The 26,528-nt window shown below is 40.7% G+C and overlaps 1 protein-coding gene across 6 annotated transcripts in view; it reads right to left on the bottom strand.

The window, feature by feature from the left end:
* MCC (MCC regulator of WNT signaling pathway) overlaps window positions 1–26,528 on the bottom strand; it is a 377,378-nt gene that overhangs the window by 96,252 nt on the left and 254,598 nt on the right. For 5 of the 6 annotated variants that reach the window (XM_016147258.2, XM_016147249.2, XM_016147267.2 and 2 more), the window contains 2 exons: window positions 11,642–11,755; window positions 66–208 (listed from right to left, as the gene is read on the bottom strand). In XM_016147258.2, coding sequence (XP_016002744.2) covers window positions 66–208; window positions 11,642–11,755 — 257 coding nt within the window. Of the gene's footprint in view, window positions 1–65; window positions 209–11,641; window positions 11,756–19,882; window positions 19,943–26,528 lie in introns of all 6 variants that reach the window. The other variant, XM_016147284.2, reaches the window with a different exon arrangement.

Raw genomic sequence — 26,528 nt, 5'->3', positions numbered from 1 at the left:
GACTCCAAGACCCAGGTTACGACCCAGGGGGTGCAGAGAGAAAGCCGCAACCCGGAGGCCATTACCTGATGGTGGTGCCCTGCAGACGGTCTATCTTCTTATTGAGCTCGGCAATGATGCTGTGGAGTTCCGTGATGCGTTCCTCGTACCGAAGTGTCATTCGCTCCTGGACGTCCTCATGCTCTCTCATGAGGTGGGACTGCTCACACTGAAATTGAGAGAATAAGAAAGACAGAAGTGCCAATGAGTTGATACACCTATATGCTAGTGATTCTAAATTTTATGGCTTTAAACCATTATAACCTCAACAGGCCCCAAATAAAACATATGCCTGCTCACTGGCCAGCGATCCCAGGAGACACAATGGCTAAACTTTATAATGCCGCTGGTGGACATCTGAGTCCTTGACCCTCTAGAAACCATACTTTCTTTGGGGAAGGCCCCTCTGCCAATGCACACAATCTTTGTGGGACTATCTGAGCCTCCTCTTTTCCCTAGCCAAGAAGTGGGTAAGTGGCCTGGGCTGGATCCATCTGGTACCTTCTTTCGAGAATCTGAATCTTGAGTGAATAGACCTAAAGTTGCATGGTGTCAATTCATCTGAGGGTCCTGAAGATACTGCCCCTTAGTTCCTGCTGCCTATATTCCTCGGGGAGTCCTTCCCAAGCTCCTTTATGGCCGTTTGGTTCCCCTTTTACCCATTAGTTCCTTTTTTTTGTTGAAGTCTTCTAGAGTCTGTTTCACTTACTTTCAACCAATTAATCCTAAGTAGTATGACACCATTTTTTATCTGGCTGGTTATCTGCAAACTTAATGCTTTCCAATACCCTTTCCTATCAGACTATCAACTCCTGGAAGGCAGGGACTAAGTGTTTTCATGATTTAATCCTAGCACCTAGTCTATGGCCTGGTTCACCATGGATGATCTAGGTATGTTATGGAATGAATAAACTGTGAAAACACTGTCCGGAAGGCTGCTTTGCAGAAATGACAAAAGAGGTGGAGGAACTTACCTTGCTCAGCATTTGGTGTACTAAGAGGCAGCAGAGGCTATAAATATTTTTGTTGTTGTTGCCAGAGTTTAAATCATAAGGAACCTGGACGCTCTTTCATTTTTCTCCCTCCTTCTCAACCCCCCACCAGGCACTGTGCATATAATCTCATTTACATAATAATAAAACACTCATCAGTAATGGAACAAGGAGTCTAGCTTGTGTTGCTGTCTACGACATTCAGCCCTGATTAATTTCCTGTCCAGCAGAGAAATTTTTATTTCTTTTTCAGCAAGGTTTTCCTAATGTCAAGAGCCAAATGTACTTGCCAGCTTTGCACCTCCAAAGCTGGTGGCAGACAGGCAAAGGTAATACTTCTCACCGGGTGATTTCCAATGTCCTCCCCACTCCCTAAATCTGCTAGGCTCCCAATCATGTAACAGGGCTAAAAAGGCTTCAAAGATAAGCAGACACTACACTAAGTCCGACTCAATACTGAAACAGGAGTGCTCAGCAAAGTAGTTTGATAAACACGTTAGTGTAAGGCCTGGCAGGGACCATGCCTATGAATATGATCCTAGACAACTGCTCCATAGGTATTAATGTGGTAACATCCTCAGGGCTGCTCAGAGCTCCAGAAACAAGGTTAGATGCAACGAGGTTGTTGAAGCTGTATCACAGACTTTTGGGAGAGATAGTTACTTTCAGAGAAATAGTGATATATGACTTTTGTTCTTAGTGATAACCTGAAACATCCAATAACTTCCATGCAAGGTCAAACATACAGGAAATAAGTGGAATTGGAGGCAAGGATTAGGTCTGAGTGAAAGCCACATTTACAATGATACTTTCCTACACAGAACAAATCCATAACAGACCACAAATACCCTTTCCACGAAGGTATGCCTTATTCATCCATGATCCATTAAAAGGAACAACAGAAGTCCACAAAATGACATCAAATTGTGTGTATACACATGTATACTTGTGTGTGTGTATGTGGTATGTACATGTGTATATGTAACTGACACTCTCATGAAGGTCACTAATTCCATATATTTTAATAATTACAAGATAATGCCCAGTCTGACCTGGATTCCATCTATGCCGTGATTCCTATCATACTGCCATCTTGCTGATTACGTCTTTTCAGTTTTTCATATTCAGTTCTCAAGGATTACAAACATCTGTGAAATGTTTCCCCTTATAAATACAATGAGTTTTCACTCTTGCTTAATTCTCCACATATTTTTCTTCCTTCACAGTCTTTATGGGTCAACAGGACATCAAGTCAGACAAGAAACTACAAAACCCACTCAAAGATGAGGTGCAACTGTTTATACAAGAAAAAGGCATGCAATCAACTCTGGGTGTCTCTGTTGACTGTTAGGAGCTGCCTGAAAGGTAAGAGCCCGTGGGGCTTCCCAGGCTGCAGAGAGATCAAATGGGTGATGGCTGGATAAAGAGCGTGGTAGCTGGTGTTGAACCTTTTTTGCCCTGCCTCTAACTGGAACGTCTGCCTGGAGGTTGCAAGTATCAACAAGAGACAACAGGAAGCCTGATGATTCAGTCATATCATACAGTGCTTGTAGCTAAGAGGAGAAAAAAGACTTATAATGTATATTTGGAACTGAGGGGTTCATTAGGGAGTAGCAAAAGGGAATATATTGGAGAAAAAAATTCTTCTTTAGCTGAGGGCAAAAATATCTGTTTTACAGTACTAATTTTCCCTAAAGTATATTTTTGAAAAAATGGTGAAAAAAAAAAGCCTCTATAATTTAATACTTCCTCTAAAAGTAATAGATATGTTTTGATTTTGCATAATGTCTAAGATACTGTGCAGGGTGCCATGGGGGTAGGTCACTATGACACCTACTGTGAAGGGAACTGTGGCCATGGCTTCCAGGTGGACTCCTCTGCTGGAAAATAAGAAACATGGACAAAGTAGGGGGTGGGAGTAAGAAGAGATAGTGGAATGGTACCCTGAGGATTTTTTTCCTAGTAAAAAAAGAACACTATAAAATAATTATCAAAACTCCTAGCCTCTAGATGAGTGAATAGTTGAGAAGACATTGTGCAAGGTTCATCTGTACAAATCAACAACCCCTTGAGGTATCTCGTTAGCCATACTTCCCCACTCCATGCCTACTCATTGTACTCAGCCAAAGACATGCTGAAGCATTGATCTCCAACTTTGGTGAAAATCACCTGAGCTTTTCCAAGGCACAGTGGAGGGCAAAGTGCAGCCACTCCCACAAGGGTAGTGGTGCAGGAAGGAACAAGTCATCACCTGCAGGAGCCAACAGAACCCAACAAAACACCCTTGTTAGCCTTCTTATTAAACCGCACAAGAGCCAATCCCAGGAATGTGGCACTTCAGTGCAGGAAAAGTGGAAGATGAGTGGGTGGCACTCAGGACAGATGAAGCCACTCTGTGCATGATCGGTGCCTTCCTGCCCTGGTGACCTCTTACAAAGGCAGGACTGGCCTGATAAAGGGAGACCCAGCTCTGTCATCACGCTCTGGTATTGTTACTCACCCAGCCCCTCTCACCAGCCTGAGTTTCCACAATCTGTGAAAGCATTTTTAAACCTGGGAGGGTGTGTGATTTGGGGTGTTCTGTTTCACAAGGGCAGGGCTAGGTCGAACTTGATACTACACCTCCATATAAGAATCACTTGCGGCAGGTATCCCAGTAAAGCCTCATTCAAGAAGGTAATACAATGATGACAACTATAGAAAAGTAGTATTACTTTATGACTACTAAACATTTGCACACATTTTTTCATTTTTAAGTTAAAATTTAAGTCCATTAGACTTTTTAAAAAAATGATAAAAAGACTCATCCATTTTTTCATAATCTACAATTTTTTTTGAAGTGTTCATTTCTATCCAGCATTTTCTTATGTACGTGGAACTCCATCAGGACCACCACGTGGGGTGCAAATCACATAAGCATCAGTACCCCTGTGGCAGTCAGCAGAGTGCCTTCACCAAGGTTTGCCTCTACCCATCCACATGGCGGTGGTATACTTCCCCTTCCAGCTAGATATGGCCACGTGACTTGTTTTCACCAATGAGATATGAGTAAATACACACCACTTTAACCTAGTGGTCTTTAAAACCGCCTGCAAGATTTACCTCTTTCCCTTCTCTAGGCCATGACTGCTGGCAGTGTTCCAGATGGTAGAGGCACATTGGCTTGGGAGGCTGAGTGAGGGCAATGCAGCACAGAGCCTCCTACAAGGCTTAGAGAGCTTCCAGCAAAAAGCAAGAAAGAAACCTTTGATATTTTAAGCCATTGAAAATTAGGGGTTATTTTTTAAGCACTGTATATCCTTATGATGCAACTTTTATAGATGAAAACAGACTAAATGTAAAGTGATTGCCTTTTTTTTTTTTTTTTTTTTTTACAACCCAGGTAACAGGCATAAACCCTCTGAAAAGCCCTCTGATTCTAGTTTATGGCATCAAGGGGTTGAAACTTCACAGCTACAATTTTCTCCCTTCCACCTCCCTGACCAGTGGGTTTAGCTCCTCACTACTTGCCTAAAGATCTCGAGTGGCAGCAGAGCGGTCTCACCTTGGTCTCCTGCTCTGAATCACTTCTAGTGAACCTTAGGAAACATAAATATTATGCTTACAATACCAAATGAGAGCCAGGAAACCCAAACCGCTCTCTCCTCAACCCCTGGAGAGCACTGAAACAGCAAAGTAGACACAAGGGCATAAAATAGGGGATTCGAAGTCCCTCTGGCTTCCACCGAGACAGTTTTAGCTGTCAGAGTCAATTATTCAGTGACAACTTTCTGAACAAGGAGCAATGGCGGCTTCTTCTAGCAAAACTTACTAGTGAGAGATTATTTTCTTCTTCTTACTGTATGGAACTATCCCATACTATTTCAGCTGAATAAGAAATGGTTTCAAACAACATACTACTGTTCCCACCCCACCCCCACCCCCCACGCAATTATTATTGGTAATTGCATCCAGGGTTCTCCCTCCTCTCAACCTACATTCAATTTTTGGCTGATCCTACAGTGCAGCAAAGCCAGGGAGTCTGTGGTTGCAATATCTTGCCTGCCATGAATTTCTGGAGGTCAGTATCATTAGGACTGTGGATTTTTCCTATGTCTACAGACTTCCAGTTTGAAAGGCAAAGAAAAAGAGACTGAGATTGGATATGATGAAATTTTGTTTTTCCTGAATTTCATCTGGCACTTAATACATACCCTAAAGCTCCTTCTTTAGGTTTCAGCTCTCCTATCATAATGACGACACAAATAAAAAACTATATAAACACTTGTGTCTAGCTTCATAAACTAGTAAAATTGCCTGTATGCAAAATGTTTAATAAAGAGAAGCCACATCATCATTACAACACCAAAAATAGAAGCCCGTCAGGCTCATTTCTGCTGTTGGTGAAACCAGGGATAAAGCCTTGAGTCAGCCTTGAGACAGACCAGCCTACGAACTTGAGCCCTTGTTGGAAAAACCCCATGCAATGTGGTGATGCTAAGGAGCTTTATGGTTTTGTTAATGTTCTTTACTGGGTTTTATCTTACTCCACAGAGGCCAGGGATCTTTAACCATCACATTAGTCTCAGCTGTCAAACCTAAGAGCATTATGAGCTCCATTCTTGAAAAATGCGATGCCATCATTAATTTGTTAACCCTCTCAACCACCCTGTGGAGGGGGCGCTACCATTTCCTTTTAAAATATGCTAAGAAGCAACACTACTTTCTCAGGGTCACATTGGATTGATTGCAGCTAACTACTCATCTTCCTTTTTAGTCCTTGCCCAGGTTCTCCCAGGGGAACGTGGGAGGAACCAAACCAACTAAACAAAGAGGCCAGGCACAACGGAAATGCCACAGAGGGGTAAAACAGCAGAGCAGGTCGCCAACCAGAGTACAAACAAATAGGAAAGAAATGTGGAAGGGAGACTCTGACAAAGAGGATGCATGCAAACTACATCTTTAAGTACCTTATGCAACAAGAGGAGGAGGAAAGAAAGCACTCTTTCCATTACATTTAACGGAAACTAAGTATGTTTTCTTCCTAGAAGCTGAAAGGTAGGAAATTCAGAAGATCTGCTTTCCAAAGACAGGGAACTTAGAAATAGAAAGTGGACTAAAATCAAAGGGGTTCATAAGCTTGTTTGATATATCTCCTTCTGTAGTACTTCAAAACTGCAGTAGGGTAATTTAAAATAATTGTAAGTACTAAATAAATAGCAAATATACTCAAAGCATCATAGAATCTGTTCTATATGTGATCTTTGCCAGTTTCCCATAAGGCTGTTCCCTACGGGGCTGTTAAATGTTGGTGAAAATGCATGCACATGTCTGTGTACCTGTTCAAGGGTAAGGATGTTTAAACGAAATTAACCTGTATCTCATGCTTCACTCCCTTCCAGATCCCCTCTAGATGCCAAGGGCAGCCTGGACAGCTTAAGAGACAATACAAGATTACTATGGCTACGGATTCCCAAGAAACCTGGATTCTAACTCTGACTCTTGATACATTCTAGTTAATCTTGGGCAAGATATTCAAACTCCTTAAACCTCAATGTCCTCATTTGCAAAATGGGAATGTTAATAGTATCTACACCAGAGATTATTATGAGAATTCAGATAAAGCGTGTGGAATGCTTGGCATACTCCCTGGCAAAAAACAGAAATGTGGTAATTATACTACTGATATACAGTAATAGTGATGTTATTAATCAAATACCCCAGAAAGCTGTGATGTACTGTCTCTAAGGTGCCCCTACGGTTCCTGCGTCTCCTGGACAGGACCTGTGACTTGCTTCTAACTAATACAATGTGGCAAAAGTGATGAGATGTCACTCCTATACTTATATTATTATATTACGTAAGACCGTTTTGTGAGATTTATTCTAGAATCTTTCTCTCCATTGGTGGCTTTGAGAAAGAAAGCTGCCATGAATCCTACAAACATAAAGAAATAAATTCTGCTGGAAATATGAGAGAGCTTGGAGGTGAACTCTTCCCCAATGGAACCTCCAGGTGAGCATTCAGCTCTGCCCAACACTTGAAAACTGGCAGAGGACTCTTCTAAGCCATGACTGGGCGCCTAATGCACAGAAACTCTGAGATAATAAAGGTATGTTTTATGTAAGCCAGTAAGCTTGTGGCAATTTATTACATAGCAATAGAAAACTAATACAGAGGTACTTTGTCTTCCTCGTCATAGTGATATTAGGCTCCTTTATTCAAGTCTTCCCTTCTCATCACTATAGGTTGATCCCACTATAGGTTGAACTTTTATTCAACCAGTTCCAGTGTCACCATTAATAATTACTCAACAGATGCTGAAGCTCATTTTGATTATTTCAGATGAACATATCCAAGATTTCCATTTTACATTTCAGTTTAACTGTGGCTCTGTAATATTTAGAGAGTCAGTAATACTTACTAAAGCCACAAAGCATGAAATTATGCATGAACTTGGCTCTTCCATAATCTGGTTAAGCCTCAAATGTGAATCACTTTACCAAGGCATATAGCACAGAAAGTATGGCACAGTCATTTCACTGTTTTTATTTTTTATTTTTTGCATAAAACTCATCTTTATCAAAGGTATGAGACTGGCAAGTCTGACCTTTTTTTCATGTCATCTTTCATGGGCCCCAGTATCTGGACTGGGAAAATACCTCCAGTGAAAAGAATAAAAAATAATTTTAAAGCATATTTAGTGTAAGAATACAAACAAGTGAAAGTTAATTAATGGCGTTATAAAGTTACTATTGCCATCAGGAGAATATCTTGACCACAAGTAAGTCAGCAAGGAGCTGAATCCACCCTTGACATAGGAGAGAAAGTTTTCCATTATCCTCTTACTATCCTCTGGACAAACTACTCTGTCTTTGTTGGCTTACATTTTAAGAAATACCTTCCTGGTTACCCTTTAAAATCCAAGACTGTGGTATATGCCAGTTTCCAGTTAAAAGCATTTACAATTTCCTTCTAAAACAAACAAACAAACAAACAAACAAACAAACAAACAAACAAACTTACTGATAAGAACTATTAAGAATGGTTCGCTTTGGATGGTTATAAAGTAGAAAGCAGTCACTTAATACCATCATATATTTTTCTTTAAAAATAACTACTTTCTCAAAATAAGGTATGAATCAAAATAAAAGCATTAAAAAGTTCAATTAACTAGAGGCTACCATGGAAACATTATAATTCTCTCTAGTTTTTTCTATCACACTTTTATTACTTTTATAATCAGAAGAAAAATAAGTTTTTATCTAAGTAAAAACGTAAAGTTTGTCAGCATAACATCCCATGTGAGAATATGGTGGCCTTGTCTTGGCACTGATGCTAAGCTATTCATTGACATTGATAAGCAACTTCTCCGAGTTGCCTGTCAAATGTGGAAGTAGATAATCTTTCTTCCCTATTTGAACACTGTATGATGAAATGAGACATGGAGCTTCAAAACTTTCCATAGATATTTTAGACTGGTGACTGTGTTAGCCAGGAGTTTTAATCTCTCCAAATTCCCACTTAAAACTGACAGAGCACCTACACAACAAAACCAGAGTTTTGGAAGAGAAGTATTTCCTGGACCAACAAAATACAAGCAGGTAGAGACAAACTACCACCATCCATAAGACCTGAATGGTGTGTGTGCGGGCAGAAGCAGAGGGAAGCAATAAGAATGATGGCCCTGAGAATTGGAAAACCCTAAAATAACCAATAATTTCACACAAGAAAGTGAGAAGAGCCAATTGGAGAACAGCCGCTGAAACCAGGAGGGGTTTGCTTGAGCCTGGAGTGAGTGCGCAGGGGGCGCATTGTCAAATATAAAGGGGCTAAAGCACCTAATCCCTATGAACTTTCAAGACTGGCCCTAGGACTTCTATCCAGGAGTAAAAACTGCTGGGAGTAGGGTCAAAATTGAACAGGGTGAGGTAATAGATACAAAGGAAAGAATGGGTCCAGATCAAAGTAGGTGAGGAGAACCGAGCCAGGAAGCGTCAGAAAACAAACTGCCATATTTTTGACTACATGACAACAGAAGACGAAGTTCTATGAACTTAAAAAAGCTTTCTTCAACCCTGCCTCTTAAAAGTTCAAGGAAACTATTTTTCATATAAAAATGAAAAACAGAAAAGTACTGAGGTCAAGTTCCATACAAAGTTATAGGAAAGAAGAAGAAGAAAAAAAAACGAATAACACCCCTATAAACCATGAAAGCATACCACAAAAAACAGACGAGAGGGGGGGAAAAAGCCCAAAACAATAGCTTATTATTTCAAAATAAAAGACTTTCAGGAAATGAAATGACATAAGACACAAAAGAACATAAGTCAGAATGAGAAAAACTCAGAAAGTAATAGAACATAGAAAAAAATAGAAATAATATAAAAATGTATTTCAGGAATAAAGACTAAACTAAGAGGCACATGAGAGGAAATGAATACAACATAAGAAAAACAGAAGGTGAAAAACAGGAAGAACAAAGTAAAAAGGGAGCAATTTGAAGGATTTGAAATAGTGACAAATATTCAAGACAGGCAAAGAAAATCTAATAACCAAATAATAAGCATCTTTGAAGAAAAATTAAAGCAAGGGAACAGAATATTAAATATTATTAAAAATACTTTACTGAAATTATAAAAAAGGCTTTAAAATATAATCTACACAGCAAACCTGAGAACATCAAACCAGAATGACAAGATTAAGAGTTACTCTTAAAAAAAGAAAACGGTTACTCTAGTAAAATTACTAGACTTAAAAATTCTATGGCTGTCTAGAATAAGTTAGTGCCTTGTGAGGGGAAAGAAAGTTGTATTATTAGACTTTAAGAGCAACACTTTCTGCCAAAAGAGAATAAAGAACCACATTCCAGTAAAGAAAAGATGAACCAAAGGTTTTATATCCAGCAAAAACAACTTTCAAGTATGAAGGGCACAGACACATCAAATTAATAAGCAAAGACTTGGTGACGATTTATTCTAGTCCTCTCTGAGGAGCTGACTAGAAAATAAGTTTCAGGCAAAAGACAAACAAACCAACAAAAAAGAGAGACACTGACATACGGACCATGGTAAATATTAAACATATAGTTCCTTGTCGACTAAATGAAAATTAAAAGGGAGAGAACATAAGATGCAATGGCCATGTGAATACAGCACAACTGCAAAAACTGGGAGAATGAGGAAAGCATAATGCAAAAAATTTTTTAAAAGTCTTCTCGGTAATTACATTTATTATGGTAGTGTTATTATTATTCTGGGACTGTATTTAATATGGGATGAAACAAATGAATAATTAAGAAATACTCTAATTCAATTATCCTCTAAAACCTTAAGAACCAGGATTCCTAGTATGAAAAGAAAAGGGATACAGATAAAATACAGAAGAAGCTAAGTAAATGTACCCCATAATACAAATTAAATAGGAGCAATTAGTATGAACTCCTAAAGCATTTTATCTTGAAACTTATACATACATATGTAGATAGATAATTTCCTGGCTGTATGTGTAAAGAGGCCTAAAAACAATGACCAACCTAGAAGCAATAAGTGCCCTTAGCACCCAGATTGTGGTCTTGAAATACCATTTTCTGCTGAGTGAAACCAGGACTACTTGAAAAATGGCTAATTCCAGGGTTGGGGCAAAAAATGTACTGGATGAGCCTGTAATAACTATTAGGCTCATGTCACAAGACTCAGAAACCAAATTGAAGAGGTTCTTAGTGGCTAAAAATACAATTTGATTTTCTACACTTACAACGAATTGAAAGCCAAATATGTTTAAATCCATAAATTCAGGACGTTTTAAAAAACAATTGGATACTTTCAGAGGATCATAGGTAATTAATTATCTTTAAAAATGTAAAATAAATGGAAAGAATAAAGCATTTATTCTGTTTTTTATTCTCTATGAATTATACCATATTTTCAACAAATCATAGATGATAGACGCTATGAGTTAAAAACTAAAAAAGAGTAACTGAAAAAGAAATGGTAGAACTAAAATATTATGATTTGTAAGTCCCAATGAATCAATGAACATAGGCATTGAGTATCAATAGCTATTATCATCACAGAGAATAAATACTCTCTACAGCCTTGCCAAAGGGAATGGACATGGATCTGACAGAGCCTCTGGATCCAGCTGCCAATTTGCAGGAAATGTGGGGGAGAGAGGGAATTGCACCATGAGTGTGTAATCAGCAACATCCAGACTGTGGGAAACTATAGCCCAAGTGGCCAGTTTTTAATAGATTAATTATAAAGCAAACAAAGAACAGAGGAAAAATCTGTAGATTAAGAGATTCAAAGGAAATACATGACTTTTAAATAGACAAGACTAAAGCTCTACTGTCTAAGGACATAGAAACTTTAGTGGGAAACTAAAGACAGAGGAAATAGGACTACAAGAGTCAGGGTGGTGGTTGCCTTGGAGGGAGAGAAGGTGGGGTTGGGATTGCACATAAGGAGGGACTTCTCGGGGTCACTGGCAAGTTCTATTTCTTGACCTAGACAGTGGTTATGAGACTGTTTGCTTGTTAAGCTATAATTTGTTTTGTGGAAATTTCTATATCTATGTTTTATCTTAAAATAAAAAACAGAAAAGTTAACAGATCTCTCCAGATTCTTTACCTGTGCCTTGGCCAATTTCTTTTCCAGGAGGTCCCGTTCCCGCTCCGTTTGCTGCAGACGTTTATTAAGCTCCACTATATCTCCCTTTAGTGATGCCAGTGCTGCCAAGTGCAGCTGTGGAGACAGAGAGAAAGCAGCACAAGGTTAGACCAGAAACTCACTTCCTTTCACTGCCTGTTACTAGCATGATCACATAAAAAATGTACCATTTAAAATGGGATGCGTTAGGTGCCATTAATCTCAGAGGGTAATAGACGTGAATCAAGTGTCTTAAGCCAGCTGGGGTTACATGGTCGCTCTAAATGTAATAGGGAGGACGCTATCTGTGAGGGCAGTGGGACCTAATTTTGGAGGGTCATACGAGGATAGTGAGCAAAGCTCCGCATTCTAAGGGCTTTCCCTGGGTTCCTCAGCAAGGATGATGTTAAGAGCTGGTGTGGGGCTGCCTGACTCTCAACGTAGGAGGCAAAGGATAAGGCAGAACCAAATTAGCTTTTACCTTCAGAAAATATGAAACATGAATAGGGCAATTCAGTTTTTTGAAACACAAGCACCCGCATTGCTGGGTGAATAACAGACGGACCAGGGGCTGAGGATTAAGAAAAAATCAGAGAGCTCATTTTTGTGGGGGAAACACTCTCCTCTTGAAGTTGGCCCATTTATTTTCTTGCCAGTTCATTCTTCCTCATTGTCCCCCCAGACACTAGGTTGACTAAATACAGGCCCTCTGTGCTAGCAGGCCCTCCCAGAGGAGCAGAACCAGAACTCTGATAAATTATGCTATGAAAAGACCAACTGAGACTCCATCCACATATTCTTCTCCAGTCAATTCTCTCAGGTTAACTGGAGCTAGAAAGAATGTTCGACAAATTAACAAGAGGTGTGATGCATTCCCAGGATGAGATCCTGAACACTGAGCTTGGGCTGCATGCGCACCTACCACACTTGCCTTTTGGGGCTTTTCAGGCCGAAGGATGGGACCATCTGTAAGATCCACCTAACACACCGACCCCACAGCAATTTCACCTTTCAAACTTCTTTGCCCTCCGAGTCACTACTCACCCTCACTGTTAATTCCAGGTGGAGCTCAGACTTTCCTAGCTGAATTCCACATTACTTTTGGGTGACTGACTAAAATCAGAACAAACCCTCCCTCTTTAGAGGTTTTTTTTGTAGCTTCTGCCAAGAGGGATTTAAAGTAAGGAGTGAGTAAATAAATGTGATCTTTAAAAATGGACATAGTACAGTAGTACATAATTCAACTTCAAAGATTTTAATTTCAGGTTTAGAAATTAAACCAGCCAGCCCCCTCCATACTGCATGCTGGCTGGTAGGCTTGGTGGGGGTTGGGGGTGTGCACGGGGGAGGAGGAGATATAGGGCAGGGACTGGAGTTTCAGACAGTTGTTTATGTTAGACTATAATAGCAGTGAAAGTGACTTCACTTAATTGCATCAGGGCTGCAAACCAACAGATCAATAGCCGATTTGAAATCAGGAATGCTTGAAATTTAAAAAGGGAAATGTCAGGCAATCTGGCGGTATTTACCTTCTCATGTAGGGCTAGGGCCGCTCAGAAAAGGTCACTCTGGGTTTCAGATACAAGGTTTTGTGTGATGAATTCTCAGCACAAATACCACAGTGGTCTCATTGTATAATCTTTTTGAGGCTGTTTTGCTTCCAGTATGGTGGGGAGGGACACAGATTCATTGCCTTAGCAGCTGGGGTGACCCCTCCGCCTCTCAATTGTCAATCTGAAGATTTTCCTTCAGTGTCAGACACTGTGGCCTATTATACTGTTTTGTGAAACCTTGGGAGAAGATTCTCAGCCTCACTTGCGGCAAGAAGAATAAAATACCTAAAGAGGTGAAATGTCCTTTAAGAAATAAAGGGGTGGGAACAAGGAGCCCAACTGTGTGAGCCTCGTTTCCTTTCTCATACCATCTCTCCTCTTCTGGGGGAAAGGGCTGCCTGAAGAGGTTTGGGGGGAAGTTATGGGGAAAAGCTGCCAGAGGAGGCTGTATACTTGACACTGACTTTGAGAACTGAGCCAGACGGAAGACACTAGAGTAGTTATTTTCATCATAGAGCATGGCGGAGGGGGTCTGGGATGGGTCACTGCCATTGGAAAGAGCACTGGGCTTGCAGTTGAGAATACCTTTTGACCCTCGAGCTCTCCAGAATGCCAGGAAGGTCCACAGAATGAGCATTTGGGGCAAGTCCCTTGGCTTCCTTGGGTGGAAGATGCCTATCTATAAAATGAAAATAGACCAGTCATTCTTAACTTTTCTTGGGGTACAGATTCCTTAAGAATCTTATGACTGTGATGAACCCTTGTAGAGAAGACTATAAATTTGGGGTACATGCATGTGTTCACCACCTTATGGTGATAACACACTCTGGAATTTATCCATAACCCCAAGATTAAGAAACATCTGGACTACATGCCAGCTCTGAGGTCCCACATAAGTTTTGTAGACTGTCTCTTGGTTCATAATCACAGATATTTGAGTGGGGAAAAGGCCCTCAGGATTTGACATCTCCCGCTTCCATATTTGTAGGTGAGGATCTGAAACCCAGGGATTAACTTGCTTATTCCAGGTCCCATGGATAACTTAGCCCCAGAACCAAGGAAATCAGTGCCTTTTCTCTATTGTATAATGTTGTATATAACAGTAACTTTGTTTATGTGAATAAAAATTTTACTTAAAATATTTCCCTCTAATTATTAAAGTGATGACAACGTAACAGAAAAATGAATCAGAAAGAGAGCATTTGAACATTTTAGTGGTGGTGTCTGGGAGGTTTTAAACTTTTTTGAGATACTTTCTGTTAGTAAGTTTTTAATTTTTAAGAGAAAGAGGCTTTTGTATTAAAGAAACAAAAAGTTGTGAGTGTTTTCTGCACACGTAGGCTATAGCATAAAACCTGTAAAGGGTTATTTTTCTTCCTTGCTGTATCTTTTGATAGAAGGTAAAACATAAATATGAAGTAGAATATACACATATTCCTTAGAGGTACCGACAATTACTCATTAGAAGCTTGAACTACAGAAGGCGGGGTGTGGAGTAGGGAAAAAAGTTTGCCCGCAAGTCACAAGACCTGTTACTTTGAATCAAGCTGAGAGGCCCCTCCGTTACCACGAAATGAATGGACATGAGATGAGTTAAGTTCCCACCACGGGGAGTGCTGGACACTCCCTGCAAATTTCGGTTCAGCAGCTCTCCTTGTCCCACCTTGTCAGTAGCTCAGTAATCTAAAGCTGATTTGACCTCCCTTCTTTTTGAGTTTCACCCCTCATTATGGCAGAGCTGGTAGTATCCCTGCAAATTCAAAAGCTAGTGAGTGTGTGAGTGATGCTACAAGTCAAGTGATGAAATTGTGTAGTATCAAAGCAAGCACTAAAAAAATAAGAAGTATAGAGGTCTTTCTGGGTAATTTTTTGAAAGGAGCAACAGTAGGTTTAAATCCTGGAAAGATAAATTTATCAAAACAACCAAAATTGTCAAATACCCGTAATAGAAAAATTATATTTATTCTACTTTTTTTCAACTCTTTACTTATATTCTGGTTTCTGAAATGGCCTCTAACTTGAGTCAGAGTTTCAGACTTATGAACTATACAGTACCATTAAGAGAAGATGTTTCACTAATCGAACAAAGAAAATATCTGATGTTTGGTGTCTCTGCTAGTCTTTTCCACGACACATTTTTCTCTTCATTCTCAGGAAGCAGCCCCTAATTTTTAGCTGGGTATAGTGCAGCTCAGCTAAAATATCCCATTTCCTGGCCTCCCTTGAAGTTGGAACTAGGTGCAACTGTGTGAGAAAGTTCTGGCCAACGAGATGTAAGCAAAACTATTATGTGGGAGTTCTGGGAAAATCTTTTTGAGAGAAGTCCCACCCTTTCTCTCTTCCTCCATTTTTGCTAGATGGAACTTCACAAAGATGAAGTCCACACTCCAGGGAGCCGAAAGGTGCCCGATTTCCCAACAACTCGGTAAAGCCACCCTACCATCTCTGGACAACCTGACTCCAGACTTTTGTAACAGAACAGCAAGAAACAGACCTCTGTTGTGTAGACCACTATTACATTGAGGTATTCTGGCAAATGAAGTTGATCTAATCCTAATTCATAAAGAATCAAATAAACTTGGGTTCAAATCTCATTTTGCCACTTATTGGTGGATTGTCTTTGGATAGTTTATTTAATCACTTTGTATTACGGCTGTCATAAAGACAAAATGAGACAGCATCCATAAAGTGACAAGCACGGTGTCTGGAACCAGGTAAGCATTCAATAGATGCACATTTCCTCTTTCTCAGTCAAGTTTTAAGTCAAGAAGTTTCAAGTCAACAACCTTCTCAGACCAAGCCCCATCAGAGGCAGTGAGAGGGACATTCAGATGAATAAGTAAAACAGTCCTGTCTTCAAGCGGCTTACTTCCTAGAGGGTATCAGCACAGTACTGAGAGACTATAGCTGCTTTGCTGGATTCCATTGAAGTCCTAACGCTTCTCTTAAGGAGATGACTGGCAAGGATCTTAATCCTTTATGAAATTTTAACTCAAGGCTTAAGCGAGGTTGGGATGAGACCTTGACACTTCCTATATAAATTTGGATCTAGTATGTGAAGGATATAAACCCATATATACCTAATATTTCTGGAGATAAAAGGTACTCATTCCCTAGGCTATTTTGAGCTCTCCTTCACATTCATTTTACAGTGTGTATCCAAATGAAACTTAACCACCTGGAAATTTGGCTGCAAGACAACTGTCAAAATGGTTATTTTTGGATGAAACATTACTTGACTATTATTTCATTGTTCAACTGGCTATAAGAATAGGCTTGCTTAGCCTCTGACAGATAAAGTTTCCAGCCGTACAGGGCCTGGGTGAGAAGTTAGCAGTGCCTTTGTGACAGCCTCTCCCATTGGTTCTTCCTGAGCTAAATGGGTAGATGTCCTGCTCATTACACATTAGTCATGAGACAGAGAGCTTCTCACTTCTTAAGATTCCCTTTTAATCCAACAGCCCAATGACTCGCATGAACCTGGGAGCATCACCATGTGTTTACAGTGACAGGTGCTTCTCCATTGCTGCTGTGAATAAAAGACAACCCACACGTGCCTTCACAGTCCTGTTAAGCCAACACTTTCCCATGCACCATCCACTGGATCTTTATCATCGTACCATAGCTCTGTGGCCTGAAGGGAAGCTATGATTCCCAGTTCACTGAGAGGCAAGTCCTTTCCTCAAAGACCAGGGTTGGTGAGGGGAATCCAGAACCTGAATCTAGGCTGTCCAATACTGAGTCTACCTCATCTTTCTGAGCCTCTGGTTAGCCCTTTAATAGCACTGCCTTCAAAGGGACCAGTGGTTTCCATAGCCACACTGGTGGCTGACACAGAGGACTGAGCTCATCCCCAGATTCTCCATCCTGACAGGTCCCACAGGGCACCAATGGTGTGGTGGCTGAGCCGGCCTTCCCCGCTTTATTGGCAGGTAAGTTCATCCCAGGCAAACTCTGCTTGTTCTGTTTCTCCTTTACTTGATCTGGGTACCTGGGGTGCTCCTGTAAGTCCAGCCGTTTATTGCCAGGGTATGTCTGTTTCCTTCCTACTAATGATGATGAGAATTACGATTCTGTCCTTCTAACTCAGCCACTTGCCCTTCAGAAGAAAGGGATACACAGTTTTTGCTTAGGTTTGAGTGATGACAATGGGTAGTGCCAACTTCTTTCACCTAGTGAACTGCTCAAAAAAGGGGAAGAAACAAATGCAGCTAAACTTTACCTAGCACATACTCTTGGCAGGTTCTGCCCTATGTGTTTTCCACGCTACTCAATTCAATCAGCTGGAGTCCTACAGAAAAAGTCAGTGTCAAAATCTCAATGTCAATCTTTGGGAATATTTTGAAAATTCTAGTCAACTCAATAGTAATAATAAAAGTCATCATATTAATAGTTACCTTCTGCTGACTTTTTAGTGGGTACCAGGTGCTTGGCTGAGCATATTTCATATAGAAGCTCATTTAATCCTCACCACAATGCTGTGAAATAGGTATTATTACCTCCTTCTGATAAATGAGGAAACCAAGCAAGGCACATAGGAGGGATAAGAAATCACCCTAAGGACAGAAAATTAATAAATAGAAGAGATATCAATGCACAGATACTCCGTGCTTTAATTTTTTCTGCTATGTGCTCACTGACACTTCCAACTCAACATGCTACTGCTCTCCCTTGCTTGTGGGATGCGTGTGTGAGCATGTGCATGTATAGGGGTGGGAGGTAAGATGTGTGCATTGGCAGGGGGAGAAGCAGAGAGCAGAGGGAGGTGGCAGGGCAAGCCCTGTGGTAGCAGTGATGAAGCTTGAAGCTGGCAGTCAGCTCAATGTTTATCTGGAGAACTCTAACTTCCTGTGCTTTTTTATCCTTCTGAGAAGTGTCTGTACCAGATGCCCACCCCCTCCACAGATTATGCACTTGGGGCTCTGCATATTTCATTTGCCCACTGGTCCCAGAAAGGATCTGCTGAAGCTCACCACATAAGGACTTAACTATACAGAAATGATCAGCAAAGATCTTTCTCTTGAACTTGAAAGAGCACTTGGAATCTTACCACTGGTGAGGGAATTCAAGAATGTCTAGTTCAGTTCCCTCACTGTAAAGACACGAAACAGACCCAGAGGAACAAAGCTCATCAAATTCTGATTTCCTCCTTCCCTGTCAAGAGGTTTCTACTCTCCCATCTGGCAATCCAGGAGCTCCTGGGTAGTGAATAAATGTGTATGTCCCAGCCCTGTCCTTGGAAATAGCAGGAGACATCTGTATGCGAGAAAACAGCCTCATTCGGCTTCCTCTCCAAGACTCCCCACACCCCGGGGGCTCTAATTCAGATGTATAAAGAACAAAATCCCTGGCAAAAGGGTAGCAGTCCCTGCCAGATGGACACAATCAGGCCTGTTCAGTGGCTTCCAGGACTGGAACATTCCTATTTACTGCTAGAATTCCAGCTAGGGGCACCTGCTGTGTAGTATTTCAAGAAAGGCTGCTCATGGCCTTGAAACTTAAAACTCATTTAATATCATCTGCAAGATTGCTCACTGCATGCAAATCATTTTTTGCTGCCCTTGATCAACTCAGAAAGCAGCAGTTTTTTGTGTTTTATTTTCCTGACAATTTCATTGAGAGGACAGTGGCCTCTGATTTACTTTTAAAACCTCCATTGAAGTTCAGTTGTTGAAAACAGCATTCTTAGGCGCCTTTAACATGGCAGCACTAGAATAATATCCACACAAGAAAAACTGATCCCATCCAAGCGTGCCTGACATTGGTGATGGTGCCGACTGACAGAGCGGCCACACCATCAACCCTAGGACCCAGCTGAAGGAACTCTTTCCTTGCTTCAAATAAATGGCTAGGAGATGATTCTCAAGGATAGGCGATGACTAAGACTGACCACTGAGGGATCTGAAGATGACCTGTGACCCCATCCCATCCATGGACATATGCTCCTTTGAAAATAAGTCACATCATAATTTTTTAGTAAAAATGATATTAGCTAACACGTGAGTCTTACTATGCGCTAGCTGCTATATTAAGCATGTAACATGCACCTTCTCCATTATTCTTCAGATAGCCTTATGGTCTGGATACCGTAAAGTCCAAATTAAAGAGGTAGGGATTGAGGCCTAGAGTTCAGTAACTTGTCACACTAGTAAGTGGCAGGGCTAGAATGAAAGCCCAGGTCTGTCTAACCCCAGTGCCACTTCATAACCACCATGTTGCACGCTTTGCAACCGAATATGTAGCACTTCTGAGATCCTTACAGATATCCGCGAAGTTGTTGAGAAGATGAGGTCTCAGAGGATTCTTTTGATGGGTGGGGAAAGCATATTTGCAAAATTAGAATGGCAAAAAATGTATTAATTATTTAAAACTTCCAATATTTTACGGAATAGACCATTCAGTGATATCAGACCCAGAAAGGAATGACAGAAAAAGTTATCTCCAGCTATTTTCATACCCTAAGAGGGAAAGTTAAAGAGGAAAATATTGCTGTGTAGGTGAAAAAGCCCTAAATTATGCTAATTAACAGAACATGGAAGTCACTAATGGACTTCAAAAATAAAAAATCTACACACATATATTTTAAATTTTACTATACAAATATTATAATACCATAGTTGCTAGTAAAAATAAATCACTTAGTATTTTCCACTAACAAATAATTTCTTACTTTTTGTAGTGTTATCTTGTTTTCAAGGGAAACAGGAATTACATGTGTACGCAAGGATATCTGGAAAGAAACAGATAAAGATACTGCAATAAACTGGCAGCATCTACTTAAATTTCAAGGTGGGTTGCATCCTAATGACACATCATGAAGGAGATGAAGATGTAACAATTAAATCCTGCTAATCAGAGGACATGAATATTTCAGCGTGCACTAAGTACTGATGTGATCCCTGAGGCAGAAACTCCCACAGAGAATTATATGAAAAGGAGTAAAAGAGTTCCCTGACAAGGCCTGCATTGTTCATAAATTTTTATATTGATCCAATTCAGCACGTATTGAATTCCCCATTCTAGAGAAACCAAGTACCTTTAATGGTGAAATAGTCAATAAACTCTGCAGATGAGGAAAGCTGTATATTTTACAGCAAGTGTAGAAGGACCCTATTTTTTTTTTTCTGGATTGAAGATAATGCTTTTGCTTTGAGAAAATGAAGATTTAGATTTGTATGTGTGTGTATATATACACATATTCACACATACATGCATTTACATGTGTTAACACACATATACATACACACTTTATAAACATAAAATTCAAGGCTCATGCTTTCAGACTTTTCATTAAAGTGCAGGAGACAGCTAAGCTGTTGGCTATTGAGATGCTCAATACAATCATTTTTTAATGTGTCCCCAACTTTTAAAAGATACTTTAACATGCATATTTCATTTAACGAAAATCACTTTAAAATGCTTGATGCCATAAACAAGCTCCCGTTCCAGGCCCTGGCTTCTCCTTCCTCACCCCATGGTTCCTGACTGATGGGCCCTTCTACCAAAGTGCCAGGCAAAGACAGAAGAGACAAATTGCAAATCTGCTCAGTGATCTCTCCCATCAGGGGCTCTGCTGACTGCTTCAGAAAACAGTGTGTTTAAATAGAGGAAAAAGTCTGAATCTTCTCTCCTTTCCAAATCACCTAACTCAGTCAATACTATTCCCAAATAGGATCATCTTGTTTCCAGAAAAGGAAGAAAATGGAAGAGGGAATAAGAGGGAGAGAAAACGATGAGGCAAAATTCTTTAAAGACAGGCTTTACCACTATTAGAAAACAAAACACAAACCCAGATCTGAGTACCAGTTCAGCCTTGGTTAAATTGTTAAAATTTTCTCAGCCTCACTTTACCCACCTTGTAAAATGGGACCGATACTCAACCACAAAGAGTTGTGAAGATTAAATAAACAAAGTGCAGGTAAATCACTTAACCACAATGGCACCTGGCAGAATGTTAGCAGCAATGACCATTATCATCTTAATTATAATGATCATCACGCTATGCTTTGTGCTTGCTAAAAAGTGTCAAGATAGAATTGGGCCTTGAGAGAATGATGGGTTACTATCCTATCTCCGTGTTTACACAAACCCTAATTAAGCAACCAGAATGACACATTACATTGAGGCTTAGATCATATTAATCATAGTAATCTACACTTTGCCTTTCAACGTGTGCAATTGAATTGGCTGCTTCCTGAACCCTGGCTGGGCCTGCAGGTAAGCAGGCAAACAAATTAATCCTAAACAGCCTAGAAACTGAAGTAGCCTCACACCCACTCTGTACCCACTACCTCCTGGCTCCTTATATCACAAGATAAGAGAGGTTCGAGAACCAGGTGGGAAATAGACAGTGACCTCCAAATGAGTTTCCATAAAAATATGTCTGAATAGTAAAGTTTACTATAAGCAAGGATATATACATTTGTGATAGTAAAAAATGAAAAAGATGAGTTGAATAAATTGCATAATATGCATAAGACACTACGCTGGAAACAAAGTAGGGAACTATATATAACAATTAACATGGTAATCATTATTTCCCATATGTATACTCACTCCTTCAATTCACTCAGGTTGCTTTCCATCTGTTCTCACGAACCACCTGGAACAAGTTTTCCTTCTCCTCTACTCCCCGCTTCTCTATCCTTTCACTCCTCTTTATTTTTCATAACACGTATTACTACCTGACAGTATATCATACAGGTTTGTGGTTGGTTCATTCCCCCACGAGACAAATTCCAAGAAGGCAGCCATGTCAAGAAACTGGGGAAATAGCCAACAAACAAGATGAACTGTGCCTGGCACATGGTAGAACTTCAGACAATATTTGTGGAGTGGATAAATTTAGAAAATTATAAGATTCAGATAAAGGAACTTATTTTCCTTACCCCACCATCTAGAGATCACATCGCTAGCAAATATCTGTCAGACATTTTTCTAATGTAAATATACGTAAAGTAGCTTATGTGAAACAACATGTTTAATGTAGTTTTCTATACTTCGAACTCTCCAAATAATTCTCGTTATCATTAGCATCCCCTCTAAGTCATCAAATCTCTAGAACAATTCTCCATCCTCCAGTGGCCCTTCGAGGATGTTGATGTCCCTTTTGACAAGTGCTACCTAGGACCAATCACATTCCAGATGAATTCTGGCCAGCATACTTCCTATGTGCCAGGGACCATGCCAAATGCCTTATGTGGGTTTTCAATGAATTCTCGCCAAACAATATAGGCCCTATTATTACCTTACTTCACAGATAATGAAATTGACGCAGAGTCAGTTTTTCTAATACTTGAAACCAAAAACTCCCAAGCTGACCTATCCCATTCACCATCACAGCATATCATTTACAGTGGGTGTCCAAGGGTCACACATTTGCAGATCATGTGATCTGGCATGGGCCAAGGGAGAGAATCTGAGGAGTTAAGATCGCAGACTTGGACGCCGCCCAGCACCAGATGGTTTACAGCCGCACTGCTCAAACCGGAAAAGCCCCTGGTATCAGAAGGGAGTTTCAGCGCGATTCCCCGTACTTGCTTGGACAGTGCCCGGCCGGCACTGGAGGGAAGCAGCTGCGGCGCAGGTGAAGGGCAGGATGGACTCTGTGGCCAGATAAACCCAAAGAGACCCCGTTCCTGCAAGCAAGCCATTCAGTCTCCAAAGCGGTGTGCCTCCACCCCATCTGCCAGCACCAGCATGGCCAGCGCCTGGTGAGCATTTCATAATCTCTTGCCAAATCACAGAGATGTCAGAACTGCAGATGAAAGCTGTAACGCAAGCAAGTGAGCCACAGACTAGAATGAAACACTGTGGTTTGAGCGCAGCTTGACGGCATTCCGGCTCCTTTCCTGTGAGGAGTCTCTTCTCCCTCAGCTTTTCCTCCCACTTTGCCTCGAGAAACCACAATACAATAGTAACCCAGAGAGGTACTTAACAGCTCAGCATTATTTTAATAAACGAAGCCTCCCTTTTTTCCCCCCTCTACTTTTAAGGAACACATTTTATCACATATGCCTTGACAATTTTCTTTCTAATAAAGTGATTTATTTCCCTTTCCAGCCCCCTCTAATTCACACGCTAATTCTGAAATTAATGAAGTACAGTGGAGGTCATGGCAGAACTCACTGACCAAAGATGGAAGAGCTAAGGACACGTGAGGTTTCCATCGGTGTGTCATGGGCCTTCTCTAACACCCTTGGAAGAGAAGCAGCAGAAAGGATAAAGAGGAAGCCACACCGGTGGGCTGATGAAAGAAATGTGTTTAATCATTTCTTTCTGACTTTCTTTAAATGGAAGGCACTCCCATGGGGAGGGCATAGTCTTCCAGCCTGTAACGTGTGGTTCCGGAGCTAGCTCCGTGCTGAATATTGGTACCTGAGACAGTCTGGTTGCTTAGGCAGGTGGGGAGCTTTGGGGAGTAATCACAAATAGCACTATGGTGTTTCTTCCTCACACATTTTGGATCTGGCACTGCTTTCTTCCTAAGATATAGGTTCATTTGCAAATTAAATTCCTTCTGTGCTTAAAGGGGAGGAACTACGTATCTTCCCAAGACCACGAAGTCAGGCCTCAGCATTAGTTCAAAACATACAACAGCAGAAGAGGATATATCTAGTCCTTGAGTTCCTTACAACGTGTACCCTCTCCTCAACATTCCTTTCTTCTTACCTCCTTGTAGACACAGCACTAGAATGCAAACAAAAAGGCTCCCTAAAGCTGCCTTATTTTGTTTCCTGAAAGCAGAAAGTCAGAAGGCAGAAAAAGCATTAAAGATTCCTGGGCTGTCTAAGAATGAAGCATTTCCAACGCTGATAAAGATATCAAGGGAAAGCCTAAATCTAGCAGTGGCTAGAAATACTGCAGTTTCGACAACACAAAAATTAAAATTTACCCAAACAATTATAGCTAAGAAAGCTAAGCTTCAATGCTAAAGAAGTTGATACTGTCAATCAGCAGGCACAAGAGTAAATACAAGGGTGGGAAAAATGGTAAGCAGGCTTTTTTGCCTAATAGTCAGATGCAGTCTCCTCAGATGCCTGGGTGGTTTGCCCTGTAAGGCTGAAGTTATGAAATGCTAATTATGAAACAATGCTGATGATAGTATAGTTTAAATGCGAGCACCATTTGGAGATGGATAAACAGGATTATAAGATCCAAAGACTCTGTGAGATAGCCTTTCCATCAATTTCAATCCAGGGCATCATTTATCAAAAAATATTGAGCTTAATTCTCAGCTCCCAGAAAATATCACAAATGTGAAATGGGATTATTTAGCTCTGAGAGGTGAAGGATGAAGGCAAATTAGCACGAGCTGACAGGCATATGATATGCTCTTACACTGAGGGTAGTCACCAGTGTACACAGCCCAGGATAATGGGTTTACATTTCAGCAGGAGGATTCAGGTTTGCTCTCAAAGTGTCTCCTGACAGAGGAGCTTGTTAGGTCTTAGAATTCCACTGGCTGTGGAATTCCTCTCCCGGAAAACCTTTCAAGACTGTCTCATCTCTTCAGGATAATGTGGGTGCAGTCCTGCCTGGAATTTTGGTCTATGGCCTCTCAAAATTCATTCCAGTTTGATGATTCTCTCATTTGACACCAACAGATGAGCTGGAGCGAAAAAGGTGTGTCAACACCCAGAGCGATTATAAAGGGCGTTTTCTTTACACGGGGCAAAGAAAAACAGAGGTTATGTCAAAGGAAGCACAGTGCACTTCAAAGTAAGCTTTTGCCTGTTTGTTTTCTGGGTTTTCTAAAAATCTTGGCAATAGCTGTTCCTAACAGGGTAACATTTACAAGGTTGCAGGATTTGCGCACTTCATTCCCTGCCACCCTGTGGCCTGAGAGCCACGGCCCTTACGGGCCTGTGGGGCCGAGGGCCAACCAGAAAATGACTGCAATAGAACTGCACCTTTATTCAATGTGATTGCTACATAAATAAACTGCTCTCCCTCCCCCCAAAATAACAGGCTAGAGTGAGAAAAGTAAAGAGAACCACCACTTTAAGTTTGCAGTGGATCAGATCTAGACTCCCTTTAGACCTTTAAAACAATCTTTCCTGGGGCTGAGAAACCCGATCTACAACTATCGACTTCCTCTTTCGATTGACAGCTCAAAAGAAACCAAAATTATTCAAAAATTGCCAACCGTTTCAAGATTTTAAAAATTAAAAATTTATCCCACCTCATTCCAGATATTAGATTCTTTTGGGAAATGGACTTATGTTCATGAAGAATAAGTGAGAACATAGCACATAATTTTCTGGGGAAACACAGCCAGAGTATCTTTGTAAAGCAACAAAGCAATGCTGATTTTTTGAAAGTTATTTCACATACCTCGTGCAATATTAAACCATGGGCATGTCACAACAAGCCTACTGGAGCTTATACACTATTCATCTAACATCAACATGGCAATGAGAAAGCTTTAAGAAATTGATAACTTAAATGTGGAGTGTTAAAATGTGCTCTTTTTTTTCCCCTAATAAATTCCAGATGTTAAGAGTATTTTCATATCCATTTAGACTAGTGCTTTGCATGATCTGTTCTTGGAAACCTTAAAAAATATACTTGCATTTCTTTTTCCCCCACTGCATTTTATGGATGAAATGTAATTATTCACATACTAAAAAACTAAAAAAAAAAAAAAGCTCTGCTCAATAAGTTTGGTGATTTTCACAGAGGTACATCAATAGATTGTACAGAATGATAAATCTATGTTATGAAAGATGATACTATAAAGCAGACATTGCCTACCGTGAGTTCAAATTCCAGAATATACCATATGCACAAAACCCCGGCAGTTTATGGAATTTTGAATCTCCGAGTTTGAATAGTGGGTGCAGGCCACTGACACACATGCTTTTGTGGTGTCTATGGTTTTTTTTATTAAGCCCTCCTAATGGGTAGGGATAAGGAGGAGCCGGCAAATAGACTGGAGGTGGGGAGGGAAGAGCAGGGCAGGGGCAAAAGACCTGGCAAGGCAAATTCCATGCATAGCATCTTGCCCCTTAGAGTCTGTAAAGCCAAGACCCCCTGAATCTGGGCTGGAGAGTAGCAAGAGGTTAGGCAGGCTTCAGCCCCCATAATATCCTCTAGTGCTCTTGCAGTCATCTAGCATGGGGCCACAGACCTTGGTCCTGTTTGGAATCGGGCTACACAGCAGGAGGTGAGCAGCAGGCAAGGGAGCAAAGTTTCATCTGTATTTGCAGCCACTCCCTAGCATTAGCATCACTACCTCCAGCTCCACCTCTGATCATCAGGCATTAGATTCTCATAGGAGCACTGGTCCCTGGTGCCAAAAAGGTTGGGGACTG

Source organism: Rousettus aegyptiacus, unplaced genomic scaffold (assembly GCF_014176215.1).
Source record: "Rousettus aegyptiacus isolate mRouAeg1 unplaced genomic scaffold, mRouAeg1.p scaffold_m13_p_8, whole genome shotgun sequence".
Classification (NCBI taxonomy): Eukaryota; Metazoa; Chordata; class Mammalia; order Chiroptera; family Pteropodidae; genus Rousettus; species Rousettus aegyptiacus.
Note: the sequence above shows the minus strand (reverse complement) of the source record. Positions and strands in the feature narration are given on the sequence as shown.